This window comes from Pollachius pollachius (assembly GCF_949987615.1).
Source record: "Pollachius pollachius genome assembly, chromosome: 17".
NCBI lineage: Eukaryota > Metazoa > Chordata > Actinopteri > Gadiformes > Gadidae > Pollachius > Pollachius pollachius.
Window position 1 is genome coordinate 1,558,271 of NC_136950.1, and position 16,933 is coordinate 1,575,203.

The 16,933-nt window shown below is 46.4% G+C and overlaps 2 protein-coding genes across 2 annotated transcripts in view; one reads left to right on the plus strand and one right to left on the minus strand.

The window, feature by feature from the left end:
• The window catches only part of riok3 (RIO kinase 3 (yeast)), an 11,568-nt gene extending 5,801 nt beyond the window's left edge, over nucleotides 1–5,767 (minus strand). The window contains 9 exon segments of the mRNA XM_079754573.1: nucleotides 8–81; nucleotides 84–130; nucleotides 132–148; nucleotides 468–559; nucleotides 562–576; nucleotides 3,180–3,287; nucleotides 3,423–3,565; nucleotides 3,868–3,983; nucleotides 5,484–5,767. Coding sequence (XP_079610699.1) covers nucleotides 8–81; nucleotides 84–130; nucleotides 132–148; nucleotides 468–559; nucleotides 562–576; nucleotides 3,180–3,287; nucleotides 3,423–3,565; nucleotides 3,868–3,983; nucleotides 5,484–5,519 — 648 coding nt within the window. The 5' untranslated portion in view covers nucleotides 5,520–5,767.
• Nucleotides 5,768–8,717: 2,950 nt separating this feature from the next.
• On the plus strand, nucleotides 8,718–15,245 carry LOC307088953 (clavesin-1-like; the record flags this gene model as incomplete). The annotated part of the gene is made up of 7 exons (XM_079755032.1): nucleotides 8,718–8,816; nucleotides 9,265–9,435; nucleotides 9,977–10,095; nucleotides 10,298–10,472; nucleotides 13,527–13,637; nucleotides 13,970–14,196; nucleotides 15,164–15,245. The coding sequence occupies 7 exons, from the start codon at nucleotides 8,718–8,720 to the stop codon at nucleotides 15,243–15,245; spliced, it is 984 nt and encodes a 327-aa protein (XP_079611158.1).
• Between the last annotated feature and the right edge of the window lie 1,688 nt (nucleotides 15,246–16,933).

A 16,933-nucleotide genomic window follows, 5' to 3' on the forward strand; every position in this document is an offset into this window, starting at 1 on the left:
GCCATACTGCAGTGGAGTGCTCCTTCTTGTCGTGCAGCCTGGCACTCCGCCGCTGCTCGCTGTGGCAGTGCTGCTTCAGGAGTTGAACACCTGGTTGGACAGTTTCAGGTCCATGCCTAGCCCATCGCCACCAGCACCTCCGAGCAAACTGGAGAAAAATAACCAGGGGGTGAGCGGAGCCCAAACTAAAAAACAAGAACCAGGGGTGAGAGGGGCCAAAACTGAACAGAACAAGAACCAGGGGGTGAGAGGAGCCAAACTGAACAGAACAGAACCAGGGGTGAGAGGGGCCCAAACTAAACAACAAGAGCCAGGGGTGAGCGGAGCCCAAACTGAACAACAAGAACCAAACAGGGAACCGGAGAGAGGAAGGAGGAGAGCAGAGAGAGGAAAAATAGCTGAAAAATGCCCAAACCTTTGTGTATGGCTAACACAAACACAGAAGAGATGTTTTGTGGATCTCTTACATTGTCCATGCGGGCGGTGTTCTTGCGTCCACACAGCACCTCATCGTGTTTTGTGGTGATGTTTTTCCCTTTTCCTGTGAAGCACTTGCTGGCGTCACCTGAGGCTTATCTGGAGGAGCAGGAAGGGGTAAGACGGGACAGTGAACCACAAAGGTGAGAGCCAATTCATCGCATTGCTTCACCAAATACGAGCATCACAAGTTCTTTACAGCTGGTATTACATTGGAAGGAAACGTCTGGGAAACGGATTACATATGTTCTCAGATTACATATCAGACAAATACATAAAAGACACGCTTTGTCAGAACGTCATAAGTAAAGAACATTATATCGTTTTATAATACAGTAGTTTCCATCAGGTGGACAGTATTTTACATCCTAGACCAGTGTTTATCAACAGGGGTGCCGTCTGACATACTTAAGGGTGCCGCAGAAACATGGCTGAAACTAGTTTAATATAGTAAAATTGAAATAAATGAATGCATCATTTTGGAATTTTTCATTTAGCGATAGCATACAGCTAGGGTAAGTAAATCGAGGCACACATCAGGACGTCAACAGACGTGAGTGGCCACGCACAACTTTTGGGATTTGTGAGATTTATTTGCAAGTGTTTGTCGCACAAAACAACTGGAGAGGAAATATCCGTGTAACAACGGAGTACCTAAGGGAGGTCTAAGTTGGAAAAATTGTATCAGTGTCTGCTCTGATGGCGCTGCTGCGATGACAGCAGGATCAGAGAGCAAAACCAAAATGTTCGCACAACGCATTGTTTCCATCACATGAAGGCACTGGTTGCCAAGACTTTACCCAAAGATCTTTCAGATGTACTGGACAGGGCAGTGGACATAGTTAATTTCATAAAGGCGCGACAGTTAAAGTCTCGTCTTCTTTCCATTCTATGCGAGGAAATGGGAGCCGAGCATCAGAGCTTGTTGCTGCACACGGCTGCCCGCTGGCTCTCACGCGGAAAGTGCTTGGACCGACTGTACGAGTTAAGAAAAGAACTCTGAGTGTTCCTAGCAGGAGAGAATTCTGCATATAAAGAGTTCATTGTAGATGCGTATTGGTGTGCGAAACTCGCATACCTGGCCGATATATTTAAGAACCTCAAAGAACTTAATTCTAAAATGCAATGTAAAGAGGAAAATCGACTAAGCTCATCCGACAAATTGCGTGGCTTCAAGTCTAAACTCACTCTCTGGCACTCTTGTGTGAAACAGGGGAGAGTTGAGATGTTCCCCTGTACAGTGCAAATCCAAACAGCAAAATATATTCCGGCCTTATCTCTCATCATCTGCAAACCCTTGATTAGAGATTCAATAAGTATTTTCCAGCTGAGACCTTTGCTTGTTTTGACTGGGTCCAGTTATAGTCCCTTGGAGGGCGCAGCCGACCTGCCAATGCATACACAGGAGCAACTGGCAGAGATGAAAGAAGATCGTACATTAAGGATGAAATTTCAAGATATGGCATTGAATATCATTGGAAAAGGAATACTCGATAGTGTCAAGTAGTGCCGTTGACACACTGTTACCGTTTACCACTACATATTTGTGTGAACTGAGCTTTCCGAGCTTAGCCAGCATCAAGAACAAGTGCTGAGAGCGCCTCAGAGCTGTGGACCAGGAGCTACGTGTGTGTCTGTCATCCATTCCTGCGAGAATAGAACGGTTGTGTGCATCCTCCCAGACCCAAATCACTCACTGAATAAGTCACATTTACGCCCTCTTGTGTGTGTGTGTGTGTGTGTGTGCGCGTGTAAGAGTAGTAGGCTACATGTGTCATGCATTTGTTGTTCGTCAGAGACAGTTTGTGAATGTATTCTAATGATAATCAACATTAAAAAAAATTTAAAATATATATATTGGGGTGCCTTGAGATTTTTTATTCATGCAAAGGGTGCCGCGACTGAAAAAAGGTTGAGAAACACTGTCCTAGACAATGGTTGTAAAGAAGAATAAACTAAATCATAAATGATCATAAAATACATGAAATAAGTTATGATTCATGGTCACCATTGAACAGCTAAAAAACGCATTAGGAGCAGCAACAGTCTTCTGAATGGAATTTCACTGGTGGAGACATGATCTGTATTGAAAGTGGGTCATATATGTAGTCGAATAGTAACATCAATTTCAAATTCTGTGCTTTCCTGACTGAGAAAAGGCAGACAGTGGCTTTTTGGCGCTTGTGGACTGAAGACGACAACTCCCACAATGCCAATCAGCGTTCACTCCCTGAGGGACAAAACATAACAGCGAATCGGCGTTCACTCCCTGCAGTCCAGAGTGAACAGCAGCATGGAGGAGAAGTGATTGTTGCGTCTCCGTTTGCGGTCTCCCAGAACTCTGTATCTATAGAATATAATATACAATATATAAAAACACAACCCCCTTGGCGGGTTTGAAAATGAGGAGTGCTTGTAAGAGGGAGGAGTGCCCCCCTCCCTCTTACACTTACTGCTTTAAATTACGCAAAATTCTACATTTTGCGTCATTTAATGCGAGGAGTGTAAGAGGTAGATATGGATCTCTCCCGTCTCAGGGGGAAATGATGGAATGATGCAAGACCATTCAGAAATATGACTAGGTTTCTAACGATACAAAGCTTAATGCAAATGGGTGAAGTCCCTATAAAGAAGAACACGCCCTGACCCTATCAAACTCTGAAAACAGGGTGAGTGAGACGGGAGGCGGGGGTGACCGTTACCGGGCTTGTAGGGGTCATCCCGGGTGTCCTGCCAGTCCACCTCATCCTCGGAGCTCTCACTGCCGTCATAGGGATGGGCTGTGCGGTAGTTCTCAAAGGAGATGGACACTGGACACACAAACGCAACTGGTCACATTAAACCTGCTCCACATGGACCCCGTGCTGACCCTCCTCCAGCAGCACGGGACTGGTAACCCACAGCCTGTACAGTGGGGGTGAACAGCATCTTGTGTGGGTCACCACCTTTGCTCTCCCCGTTGTACTTGCGCTCCTCTCGGCGGAGCTGGGTGTCGCACTCGCGGTCGTACTGCATCTGCAGCAGCCGGGCCAGCATCAGATCGCTGTTGGTGTCAGACTCCTCATCTGACAGGAGACTCACCTCAGGACTGAAGAGGAGAGGAGAGAGGAGAGAGGAGACAGGATAGATTACACAGGAGACAGGAGAGAAGAGAGAGGGGAGAGGACACAGGAGAGAGGAGAGAAGGAACAGGAGAGAGGAGAGAGGGAACAGGAGAGAGGAGAGAGGAGAGAAGAGAGGAGAAAGGAAAGAGGAGGCAGGAGAGGGGAAAGAGGAGACTGTTTTTTTTTCAAACTGGGAATCTACTCCAACTAGGATTTTGTGACGGGTTATCTTCTGACACGTGTAATCGGTCCACAGATGACATGAGCTATGGTCGTAGGGACCTACTCTGTCAGAGAGGGGAAGGCCTTGTTCTCCTCCTCCAGCTGCCTGGCCAGCTCCTCACTCATGACATCAGACAGAGAGCAGGATGGCACCGCAGGGGGGCACCTGCCCCAGGGGCTCTGATGGGCACACACACACACACACACACATTAACAATTTGCAGGTTTGATATTATTCTCTCTTAAAGGGGACATATCCCCTTTAAGTGTGAGTGTGATTAGCCATTACAAGCCGTTTTCAAAATGTGCAGCATTGTGACATCACAGGTGGGCGTGTCCACCTAGATGTGTGATGGATAGATGAGCAACGTTTGCTACAGTCCACTGGGTAGGCTGGTAGACTGATCGATCCAGCACTAGTTGGACACGTCCACCTGTGATGTCACAATGCTGCACATTTTCAAACCTGCTTGTAATGGCTTATCACACTCACACCTGGTGGTATGATATGTCCCCTTTAAGTTCTGAGGCTGTATAACGAAAGGGGCATTATTCGGTTTTCCAAAAGATTAAACTTCTACTTATGCTTATTAAATCTAAATTACACTGTAAATGACAATTATTAGTCTTTAATTACAACCCATTGCTTGGTTCATTGACATACGGCCTATTGACCAGCTAATGCAGGTTAACGTGGTTCTGAAACAGTCCTACTATTTAAAACGGTCAATGAACTTATGGACTAAACATGTCTGGGCATGTTCGGATGATGACGTCTTGTCCCAAGGTCTAAGCAACACAATGCAACACACAACGATGACTACGCATGTTTAGCATATATCATAAGAGTGTAATTGTTAACACTTTACAATGGAGGGTACATTAATTAACCATTCATTTACAATAGTAAATGCATTACAAGTATCAGTTACCTTATGGTCTAGGAATGGTAAGGAAAACCCTGGGTTAGGGCAAGCCTAGTGGGTTAGGATAGTTAGGACAAGCCTAGTGAGAAAGGATAAGCCTTACCCACTAACCCTACCCATAACCCTTTACCAATGCCTTCTAATGAACTCATGTTATTAATGGTTAAGTAATGTACCCCCACGGTCCCCACAAGGAACTGCGGGAAAGTCCCCCCACAGGACAGTGACAGTCCCCCCACAGGACAGTGACAGGCCCCAGACGGGACAGTGACGCAGGACAGTCCCCCCACAGGACAGTGACACAGGACAGTCCCCCCACGGGAAAGTACCCCCACAGGACAGTGACAGGCCCCAGACGGGACAGTGACACAGGACAGTCCCCCCACAGGACAGTGACACAGGACAGTCCCCCCACGGGAAAGGCCAACCACTGGACAGTGACACAGGACAGTCCCCCTACATTGACAGTCCCCCCACAAGGCAGTGACAGACCCCACGGCACAAAGACTGTCCCCATTGGACCGGCCCGACAGGGGACAGTCCTCCCACAGGACAGTCTACGAGACAGTCAGCACGGGACAGGCCCCCCCACGGGACAGGCCCCCCCACGAGATTGTCTCGTGCTCCTGTAAACCCAGGGAGGAGCTGACATTAGGCCTTTTATGGTGATGTTCCCACCAGGAAGGCGGGCAGACGCACTTCACTCCGAAGTCCTTCATATCTATCTTAAGAGCTGGTCCTGGTAAGGTCTTACCTTGGGGGTCTCTGAAGTCCTTCCTAACTGGTCCATGATTAGTGTGTCGAATGTGCGCCGGAGAAATGAATGTTGGCTAGCTTGCTAGCTGAAGAGCTACAGCGGAACTTGTTTAGGATAAAGGAAAGGGCAACCGATGTGTCAACGCTATTATCGATAACAAGGGAAGTCGATAAATACTAAAATTCGAAAAAATAGATTTGAGGTAGTAATTCCGGAAGGAGAATTAAAGGTTTTGAAGAGGGAGTTGACTTCACTACAGACTCTCTACCGGAAGAAGAACCATCGACCTCCGGCCATAGCTGACGTCATTCCCTCAAAAGAAACGCCCTCTTGGGGGCGGGCCGAGACTGCTGCTCATTAATCCCATGGCCGATTGTATTAATCATTGGACCTGTGTTCATTTTTAAGATATTCACGTAAACATCGGAAAAATACTGACATTTTTCAATTATCAAAAATGTAACAAATGTAACATCCTCTCCCCCCCAGACACACACGCACGCACACATACGCGCGCACACACACACACACACATACACACACACACACTCACACACTATCTGACAACCTAAACTGCAGCTATATGTATTTATATATAGGTATAGGTATATGTATGTATATATATATATATATATATATATATATAGAGAGAGAGAGAGAGAGAGAGAGAGAGAGAGATACATTTATATATACATTTATGTATATATATATATATATATATATATATATATATATATATATATATTGGTATGCATATATAACCTACAAATTGCCTTTCGCTATAATAAAATGCCATCCCCTTGATGATAATAATATGCTCTCCTCAGTACAGCTACCATCTCGGTGCCGCGTGAACGCGCAAACCGTCAGTTGTCACAGACGGATGGAGCATCTTTGTGGAGAAGAGCGACGTCCGTTGTCACGAGCATAAAGCATAGTCTTTTCCCATCCCGTCGGACTGAGGGCGATGCAGGGATCGAGGGTACTTTGATTTGGTGCTATTATTTTCGCTGTATGGACAAAGGGCTATCTATTTGCTCCTTTATCGTGTGTCGGGGATGTGTATGTGAGTCCGCCGGATACCGATGGCCACCACCGTCCCCAGCAGCATCAGCACCACCGTCTGCGGCCCGTCAGGCCGGCGCGTCAATCCACGGCGCTTATTTCACCAGCATCGAGACGGACTGTAGCACCGGGTGAGTAGCTGGTCTCCACAGGATCACCGGACCGTCTCACAGGATCACCGGACCGTCTCACAGGACCCCCGGTCCATCTCACAGGACCGCCAGCAGACCTTCTGCGGGTTATAACGTGTGTTAGTGGGTCAGTGTTTGCATCTACCGGTGGACAGACGGTGGGTCGCTGGGCGTCATCTGACGCATTAGTAATCTGAACGCCAGATGGGGGGGGGGGGGGGGGGGGGGGGGGGGGATGAACGCCCCACCATAAAACACGTCCATGTTGGGTTCCCTGTCTACTAAGACGAGCTGAAGAAAGGGAGAGCGTCCATCCTGCAGGGAGCCTCGGTCCTCTGCTACAGCATGCTGACCCAACAAAATATTGCTCCCGACTGCTCATTGCTCACATAATAAAAGACAAAGATCACACTTGATAGGGTACAAGGATAAATGAAAAGGTGGTAGGATTTGATGATGCGCGTTACCTGCGGAGCATGAAGGTGGAGCAGGATAAAGCGTCCTGTTGGAGGTCCTCTGAATGATGTCAGGCTCTTTAACCGTCACTTGCTGCTCTCAAACATCTCTGAACAAATACACACAATACAGACAACATGGACATTAATTCATAGCACTATTCTCATTCATATTCTATCTGCAATAATGATATTTAATGGTGATAAACGGCACCAAATAGTTCCATCTTGCAGCAGTAAGCTCCTCTGTCTAACCTGGTGTTACCCCTTCTATCCAACTAACGACTCAATCGGAGCACGCATCAAGTGCCTTTCACTGGGGCATGTCAATGTTGTTGCTCTGCTGTTTTCTTTGATGTCATTTGTTTGGTAGCTTCTCAAATTGGTTTTAATATCATTCCAAACTTGTATCTGGTCTGAAATACCAATTATTAATTATCTCTGTTCTTTTCCGTTCTCTCCTCCCCCCATTTTTCTCCTCTCCTGTACTTTCGTCTCTCTCCTCTTCTCATCCCCCTCTCTCTCTCTCTCTCCCTCTCTCTCTCTCTCTCTCTCCCTCTCTCTCTCATTCTCTCTCTCTCTCTCTCTCTCTCTCTCTCTCTCTCTCTCTCTCTCTCTCTCTCTCTGTCTCCTATCCTTTTCTCCTCCCAGGCTGAGAGGACCACCACTTTGGAAAGTATTGCCTTAGATGACCTCTGACCTTGGACAAAGGGATGGGATACTAAAGGGCTTAACCAACGCAGTAGTTACCAATGCCAACCCAGAATGTAAATCCTAGATTAATCTGACTTCAAACCAGTGGAGGAGCTGTCATGAGAAGCAGAAGGATACTGCCACAGCTTATTTAAATTCAGTCAAAGGAGCAGGATATTAATATTGATGGTGTTGTTCCTCCTGTATCTTTTATACCTTCATCTACTTCCTTTTCATCCAAATTTGAGATACACCATACCAATCAACCACCTAGAGAAGACCTGGAGCTTCCCTAGAAACGTAGAATGTACAAGAAGATAGCCATTAAAATTGTTTCCTTGTAACAATGTGGAGATGCAGAGAAAATAGTTAAAACCAATATCTGTAGAGCCAGAAATCTGTTCTAGCCAACATAACCCCCAAAAGAATCTGTTCCTACGGTGGTCTCTCTGCAGCCACCTCTCTGCTTTGTAAGGAAAAGGGTTCTGACATTATCTCCTTGCTTTTTCCACTGGCCCACGAGGAGCTCGACATCAAACCAGGGTCCGTTCTCAAAGTGTTTCTCCATCCTACCGTGATGTAGAAGTATGATGGGTTCACAGGACAGCAAGCAGGGATGTTTGTCGACTGATCGGAGGGCGTCTGAATAGAGACAAGGTGCACTCAGCTAAGACAAAAACAAGGAACCTCTGGAGCATCGAGACGGAGGGAAAATAAAACCAGTATCACTTTGGAAAGCATTCTGAGGATTCAATCCAATAAAGGGGGAAGGAACAGTGGAACTACATTGTCTCTATCGAAGAGGAGATTCCTGACCTCTGAACTCACTGGATCCAGCCACAGACTTCAGACAGTGGCTCCGAAGTGGACCAGAGCCACGTTCCAAGATGAGCCACCTGCATGCGGGTCTGAGTCCTGAGACCACGGAGAAGGCCCGCCTAGAGCTGAACGAGAACCCGGATATGCTGCACCAGGACATCCAGCAGGTACAGGACACACCATGATGCCTTCCATTCAATCTCCATCAGACTCCATCAGATTCACAGCTAACTCAGTAGCTAGCTAGGTTTCCATTGGATTCTCTGACAAATTCTAAGTGTGACCCTTTGATTTGATAGCTTGTGATCATAGCATAGCCTAGCATAGTATACCATACCACCGGACCCGTCACCATGTATCTCATGAATCATATCTAAGCAGGTAGCATGTATCTTTAGCAGAGGTAGCATCGTTGGTTTTAGTTGGGGTGACCTCAAGTCAAAGCTCCATTAATTCTGTAGCTTTGCTCTTTGCCACTTTGGGACATGCTATTAGCCAGAGGATCCAACCATCTCATGGGAACATATATTGTAAGCATGGGAGGAGTTGAACCCATAGCCCTGGCAGTGTTCTCCCATGGGCCCACACTGTGTACTGAGCATGTCGGGACCCTAGGTACGAGATATGATCGTGACCCGGCCGGACATCGGCTTCCTGCGGACCGACGATGACTTCATCCTGCGCTTCCTGCGAGCCAGGAAGTTCGACCAGGCCGAGACGTTCCGACTGCTGGCCCAGTACTTCCAGTTCCGCCAGCAGAACCTGGACATGTTTCAGAGCTTCAAGGTCTGTGGGTCCGCTGGGTGCAGTTATGTGTCAGACGATACGATACGTCTACAGAGCAATGCAGCGGTGTGCATTTACACTATATATATATATACTGTCATATGTGTGAGCATAACTGTGTGTGGGTGTTTGACATATTTAGTGAATGTCTGTGTGTGTGTGTGTGTGTGTGTGTCTGTGTGTGTGTGTGTTTGTGTTTGTATCATTTTTTTGTCTATTTTTTACTTCTCGTTCATACCGTTCAAACACAAAGGCATATGAACATATCTTTACTGTATTTCTGCGATTGGGATGTGTTTTAAATGTTAAATGTGCAAGTGTGTTTCTGTGTGTGTGTGTGTGTGTATGTTTCTGTGTATGTGTGTGTGACTGTACTGTGCATATGCATCACAGTGGTTGGATGTGTTTGTGTCTCTTTATGTGTATGTTAATCAAACCGTCAAGGGTATTCACATGTACTTATGTGTGTATAACTGTGCAGTAACAGGATATCTAAATGTGTGTGTGTATGTGTGTGTGTGCGTGTGTTTGTGTGTGTCAGGTGGATGACCCGGGTATCAAACGGGCACTGATGGACGGGTTCCCGGGGGTCCTGGAGACCCCAGACCAACACGGCCGCAAAATACTCATCCTTTTCGCCTCCAACTGGGACCAGGGCAGGTAGGACAAGCCACAAACACACACACACACACACACACACACACACACACACACACACACACACACACACACACACATACATACTCACACTTTCTCACTTTCACATCACATTCTCCTTCTCACCAACCCTGACCCTGACCCTGACTCCCACCCTTCTCCATCTCTTCCGGTGCTTCATCTTTCTCCCCTTTCCCCGGCTCAGGAACTCCTTCACGGACATCTTGCGAGCCATCCTGCTCTCCCTAGAGGTACTGATCGAGAACCCGGAGCTCCAGATCAACGGCTTTATCCTCATCATCGACTGGAGCAACTTCTCCTTCAAGCAGGCCTCCAAGCTCACGCCAAACATCCTGAAGCTGGCCATCGAAGGCCTCCAGGTAACATCTAGGAACAGGGGTGTCCAAACTTTTTTCACTGAGGGCCAAATACAGAAAAATCTACGAAGGGCCGGGCCACTTGGCAAAAATAACACATTTTTAACCATATGAAACCACAATAACATGATGCCTTTATATCTTATATCATTGTTGTGCCCTTTAAAGGTCCCATGGCATGAAAATCTCACTTTCTGAGGTTTTTTAACATAAATATGAGTTCTCCTAGCCTGCCTATGGTCCCCCAGTGGTTAAAACTTGCGTTCGGTGTAAAACGAGCACTAGGTGTTCTGCTCGCCTTTGAAAAAAAGGAGGCTCAAGCACCCTGATTTGGAATGTGGTCCCATATGTTGTCATAAAGGATCTAAGCTTTTCCCCTTTCTCTGCCTAGCCCGCCCAGAGAATTTGGCCCACCAATGAGACACGACCGTGCGAGCGCCACATGTGTGTGTGTGATTACACACACTGTAACGCAAGTGTTTGCTGTTGGTGTTATGGTGCATAACACGTTGGTTCTTTGGCGTCTCTTGTATTTCCACAACGAGACTGTAGTTGGGGTTATCTCAGCCATGGTTGAGAAGGAATTGGGGGAAAGGAACTTTGGCTTTGACTCCCTGAAGTACATGAACTGCGATATGCTGCCTGCCATCGGCTGCCGCGAGGCACCACCGCCGCAAAGAACCACCGCCCGGCAGCGGGCAGCCGGCAGCAGGCAGCCGGCAGCAGGCAGTGCGCGGTTCAGTCTACTTCAGGTTCATGTGGAAGTGGAAGAACCAGAGACATCAGAGAACCCGACCAAGTTGTTTGTGATTCATAATATCGTCTGGAGGCGCACACAGCTTTTGGCCGTGATAATATGTATTATATGATATAGATATGTATGTATCATATGATACATAGATTTTCCGATGTGTTATGCGCCATAACACCAACAGCAGAACGGTTATACAAATAATAAGGAAGTGTACAACACTTGCGCTACAGTCCTGGCGCATAACACGTCGGAGTCTTGTCTCTGGTATTTCCACAATGAGACTCGTAGTGAGGGTTATCTCAGCCATGGTTGAGAATGAATTGGGGGAAAGGAACTTCGGCTTTGAATCCCTGAAGTACATGAACCACGACATGGAGGAGAAAGGGATTGTTGGCCTCGAATGTCTCCCGCATGAGCCCCGCTTCCTGCTGCTGAGGGACCACCGCCTCGGTGCTGACCGCTGCCGAGGCGGTGGTCCCTCGGCAGCAAGGCTCCGGCGGGAGACAACCGCGGTCACCAATCGTGGGCAACAATCCCTTTCTCCTCCATGTCGTGGTTCAGTCTACTTCAGATTGATGTGACCGTGGAAGAACCAGAGACGTCGGAGAACCCGACGCGGTCGTTTGAGATTCATAATATCGTCTGGAGGCTCACACAGCTTTTGGCTGTGATAATATATATTATATGATATAGATATCTATGTATAATATGATATTATTTAGATATAGAGCTCCAGGACTCCCGTCTGTTCTACAATATTTACAGAACACGGCTAAAGGCTGTGTGTGCCTCGCCATTGCAATACATCTACTGTAAACAGAGCGCTTGGTACCGTGGCTGCAAGCTGCTCAGGGCCACACCCCCACCCTCCTCCTTGACCAGCCTCTCTCCTACTCATTTGCATTAAAGCTATAGACACCGAAACAGCGCATTTGGGAAAAGCTCAATGTGCGACTGGCTCATAGTGGCTGTAATTCTGCACCACGGCTGAATTTCGGGAACGTCTTCAAATACTGTGTTTGGGACCTACTAATATCTATATTAAAGCATCCATAAAGTAGCAGTGGGACATTGGGCCATGGGACCTTTAAACTCCTCAGATCGAGCAGCTCCGCCGTAGTGCAAAAGTTGTCGTCAACTCCCCGCAACTTTAGTGAGACAATGCTTTACAAATTCCCCATCGGAGAAAAGTTTCCCATGTTGTGCAATCAGTTTTGCTACCTCATAGCTAGCCATTGTGGCGCTTTCTTGAGTTTTGTTAGCCCGGCTAAAAAACTGTTGTTGAGTTTGCAGGCTTGCTGCCATCTGTTTGACTTTAATTTGTTCCTCGGCACCAGTATAGGACATGTAGCTGCTCTGATGTTTAGTTTCATAGTGTCTTCGTAAATTGTAATCCTTCATCACTACAACACTTTCCTTGCAAATTAAACAGAACTTGACTTCTGTGAAGAAGTATTCATTTTCCACCGTGGCTGAAATTTTCTGCACTCACTTTCGATCTTCCGTTTCTTTGGTTCTGCCATCTTTTCTCACTGGCGGGAGAAAAATTCTTTGATTGGTCTTTTAATGGGGAGTCGCCTGACTTGTTCGAACAGTAGCTCCACCTAGTGGGTTAAATAAGAAATGCAATAAAGTCAAGCAAAAAATTAAAAATTAAAAGGGCCATCTTACATTATATATTTAAAACATGCCGCGGGCCATTCAATCAGTTTTGACACCCCTGCACTAGTGGGTCAACTAAGAAATGCAATAAAGTCAAGCTAAAAAAAAGAAGAAAATTAAAAGGGCCATATTACATTATATTTTGTGCAGCGGGCCAATCAAAAGTGGGCCGCGGGCTGCAGTTGGCCCGCGGGCCGTAGTTTGGACACCCCTGAACAACCCCCTGAAGCTGGCCATCAAAGGCCTCCAGGTAACATCTAGCTCCCCTTTAGGTCTCAGAACAATATCTGGGTCACCTCTGGGTAAAATTACGACTTCAATGAAAAGTTAGTCTTGATTCATTGGCGATTTGCTTCAAGGGACGGCCAGTAGAATCTCAACAGCATAACGTATTACAGGATGTATCCTCTCACACCTACCAATCCCCTGGTCATGAATATACTGAGCTAGTTGGGAAATAGACTGCTTCCATTTAATAAGCTTGCCGGAAAAATAACGATATCTCAACAATATCTTATCTATTGCGATGGATAATTGGAGGTGTATTGCATTGAGTTCTGTCTTTGTATTTGACATTTAAATATAATAATGTCACAATGTTATCAATCTCTTATTCTTCTCTCCCTCTGTGATCTCTGCAGGACAGTTTTCCAGCGCGCTTTGGGGGCATCCATTTTGTGAACCAGCCCTGGTACATCCATGCCATGTACACCATCATCAAACCTTTCCTCAAAGACAAGACCAGGAAAAGAGTAAGACTAATGTCTCTCTCTCTTCTCAGAGGATCTGCTTAACTCTTTTCTCTTCTCTGTTCTTCTCTTCTCTTCCCTGCTCTTCTCTTCTGTTTTCCTCTATTCTTTTTTAGGGGATTTTTTCTCTGTCAACCTAGACACACATGGACGGGTTATTTCAAATTCATATAGGATGGCCTACTGTAAACCGTCTCAAACCATCCTCCTGTGTCTACCATGGGGGGATAGGGGACACTCCAGCCATCACATCACGTTTCCCTTTCCTGTGTGGCGTCCTTCTCATTCCTGTGTGGAACATTCAAGAAGCCCTCCTCTGCTCTTCTTCACCACAGATCTTCCTGCACGGCAACAACCTCAACTCTCTGCACCAGCTCATCCAGCCCGAGTGTCTGCCCTCCGAGTTCGGGGGCACCCTGCCGCCCTACGACATGGGGATCTGGGCGCGCACGCTGCTTGGGCCTGACTACAATGACGAGACCGAGTATACGTTGACCTACGACGCCCTGCACGTCAGGGAGAGCTGTGGAGGAGCAGGGGGGGACAAGGAGATGATGAAGAGGTGGGAGGAGCGACAGGGTGTGTGTGTTTTTGTATGTGTGTGTGTGTGTGTCTGTGTGTGTGTGTGATTATGTGTGTGTGTGTGTGTGTGTGTGGTGGCATGTGTGTGTGTTAGTGTGTGCATGTGTGTTTGATGATGTGTGTGTTTGTGTGTGTGTGTGATGGTGTGTGTGTGTGTGAGTGATGTGTGTGTGATGGTGCGTGTGTGTGTGTGTGATGGTGTGTGTATGTGTGGTGGTGTGTGTGTGTGTGTGATGGCGTGGGTGATGGGGAGTCTTGCTAACAGAGTTCTGTGTGTAGCTTCTGTCGCAAGACTTTGGCGAGGCTGGTGCATGTGTGTGCATTGGCGCATGTTTGTGTGCATGTGTATGCATGTGTATGCGTTTGCGTGCATGCATCTGTGTGTGCGTGTGTGTTTTGTGTGTGTGTGTGTGTGTGTGTGTGTGTGTGCATGTGTGTGCGCATGTGTGTGCGTGTGTGTGTGCGTGCGTATGTGTGCGTGTGTGGGCGTGTGTGTGTGTGTGTGCGTGTGTGTGTGTGTGTGTGATCACCTCACAGACCAAAGTCCCGGCTCCACCTCGCTGACGGCTCAATCAGTCACAGAGTGTGGGTTGTAGTTACCAGGCAGCCCCCCCACCCTCCTTATTGGTCAGTCTGACGGCCAATTACACACACACCCCCTCATCGACCCCCCATCAGAGGCCCTGTACTGACACCAGGTGGCAGAATAAATGTAACATATACAATAGACTACAATTGCATATTGTGAGCGAGAGAAAGTGATAAAAAGAGAGATTTATATACCTAGAGAAAATGTGTATATATATATATATATATATATATATATGGGATATATATATGTATAAAGAGAGAGAGAGAGAGAGAGAGAGGACGTAGGAAAGAAAAAGAAGGTGTCCAATGTGAACTCCTGATCAAGGTGTATTTTCCCTCTTCTTTTTCTTCTTCAGGTCTCAGTCTGCAGTGGAACCAGGAACCTTGAGACACACAGACAGAGAAACCAGTACACAGCCGCTACTGGCTCTAGACTGAGAGACCCACTCACAAAAATACTCAAACACACACAAACACACACACACAAACACACACGCTCCCACAATCAAACACACACACACACACACACACACACACACACACACACACACACACACACACACACACACACACACACACACACACACACACACACTATGGGATTCACGTTTGCGTCGTTATGAACTCTGGACTTGAACTGTCACAGTCAGGCATTGATTTGCCAACAATTGCCAAGCAGCTTCAGTGATTGTGTGAACACATGCACATACAGCGAGCACACACTCAGAAACACACACAACACTCCTCTCGGATAGCTCTGCCATTCTCAACACACACTCATAAAACTTTGTCCCTTGGTGTTCACAAGTCCATAATGTAAGGGTGTATATTATTTATTTATTTATTATCAATTGAACACACAACTCTAGTCACCCAAAACCACCGTATTTGTGTCACACTTTTGTTTTACAGCATGTAAAAGACATTGCATTGTTTTCATGTGTGTGTTATTGTTATGTCCAAGATATGTGTGTGTGAATTCTCCACAAAATATGCACGTGTTTTAAAGACACATCCTGTTTTAGTGTGTTAAAGAGCTGGCTTTATTTGCTTCCTGATTGGTTATTCAATTATTTTCTCTTTTAGTGGAACCTTCGAATTGAATTCACATACAAGTGATTTATGAGAAGGTAGAGGTCACGCCTCTTGCTCAAGGGGATTCAAATTGGGGGTTGGAACCTAGAACCTTTAGCTGTCAACCAAACAGCCGACCAGGACAGACAAACTGCCCTTGGGTGGTGATGGACTTGGTTTGTTGAGAGCCTTCACTGGGCTGACCAGTCCCGCCAATATAGCTTCAATATCTTGGAGTGGTACTCCATCCCTTTTCCAATCTTGCTTCGTATTAAAAATCCAATCTTAGACATGATGTTCCATAGCCAAGCCGTGTGTGGAAGGTCATCACAGCTCTCTCTCTCTGGAGAACAGATGGCAATTTTTGGCATAATCAAAGTCTTTGGTTGAATGAAAAGGTCACACGGTCTCACACACACACACACACACACACACACACACACACACACACACACACACACAGTTGATGTGTTTAAAAATCTAATCCATTTAAATCTATTTAATTTCATCCGAAGCAGGAAGTTGTTCAAAAGGCAAAAACTGATCCACTGCCCCATACTTCCTTTCATCCAACAACATGCGTCTAAAGCAACACTTTTATGTGCCAGTTGGAACAAACCACTGTCTGTTTCCAGCTGAACAAGTCTCATACCTCCCACATGATGGGTTCCTCTGAAAGAGCAAGAGGAAGGACCCCTAGTCCTCCCTGACACCACTGGTTCCCCCAGAACGGGGGTACCGGCTCAGACTCAGACATCACATGATCACAGAAATCCAAGCAGGACATAACAGGAAAACTAGTGCGATGAGAGTTTTCTGAGCAATAAGTATAGTTGGTCTGTTCTAAAACTAGCTTAATGTCAGTGTAGAGAAATGTTTTTGTGAAGCTAATGCTAACGGTAACAGGAAGAATGCATCACAGTTATGGCTCTGTCTCCAATGATGTATCTTCTAACTTAAACATGCCGACAAAATAAATGTCAGTATCAAAAGGTTGAATATTTAGAGATACTTTACTTTGGTAGAATATTTTTTTTCTTTTTTTGTACTTT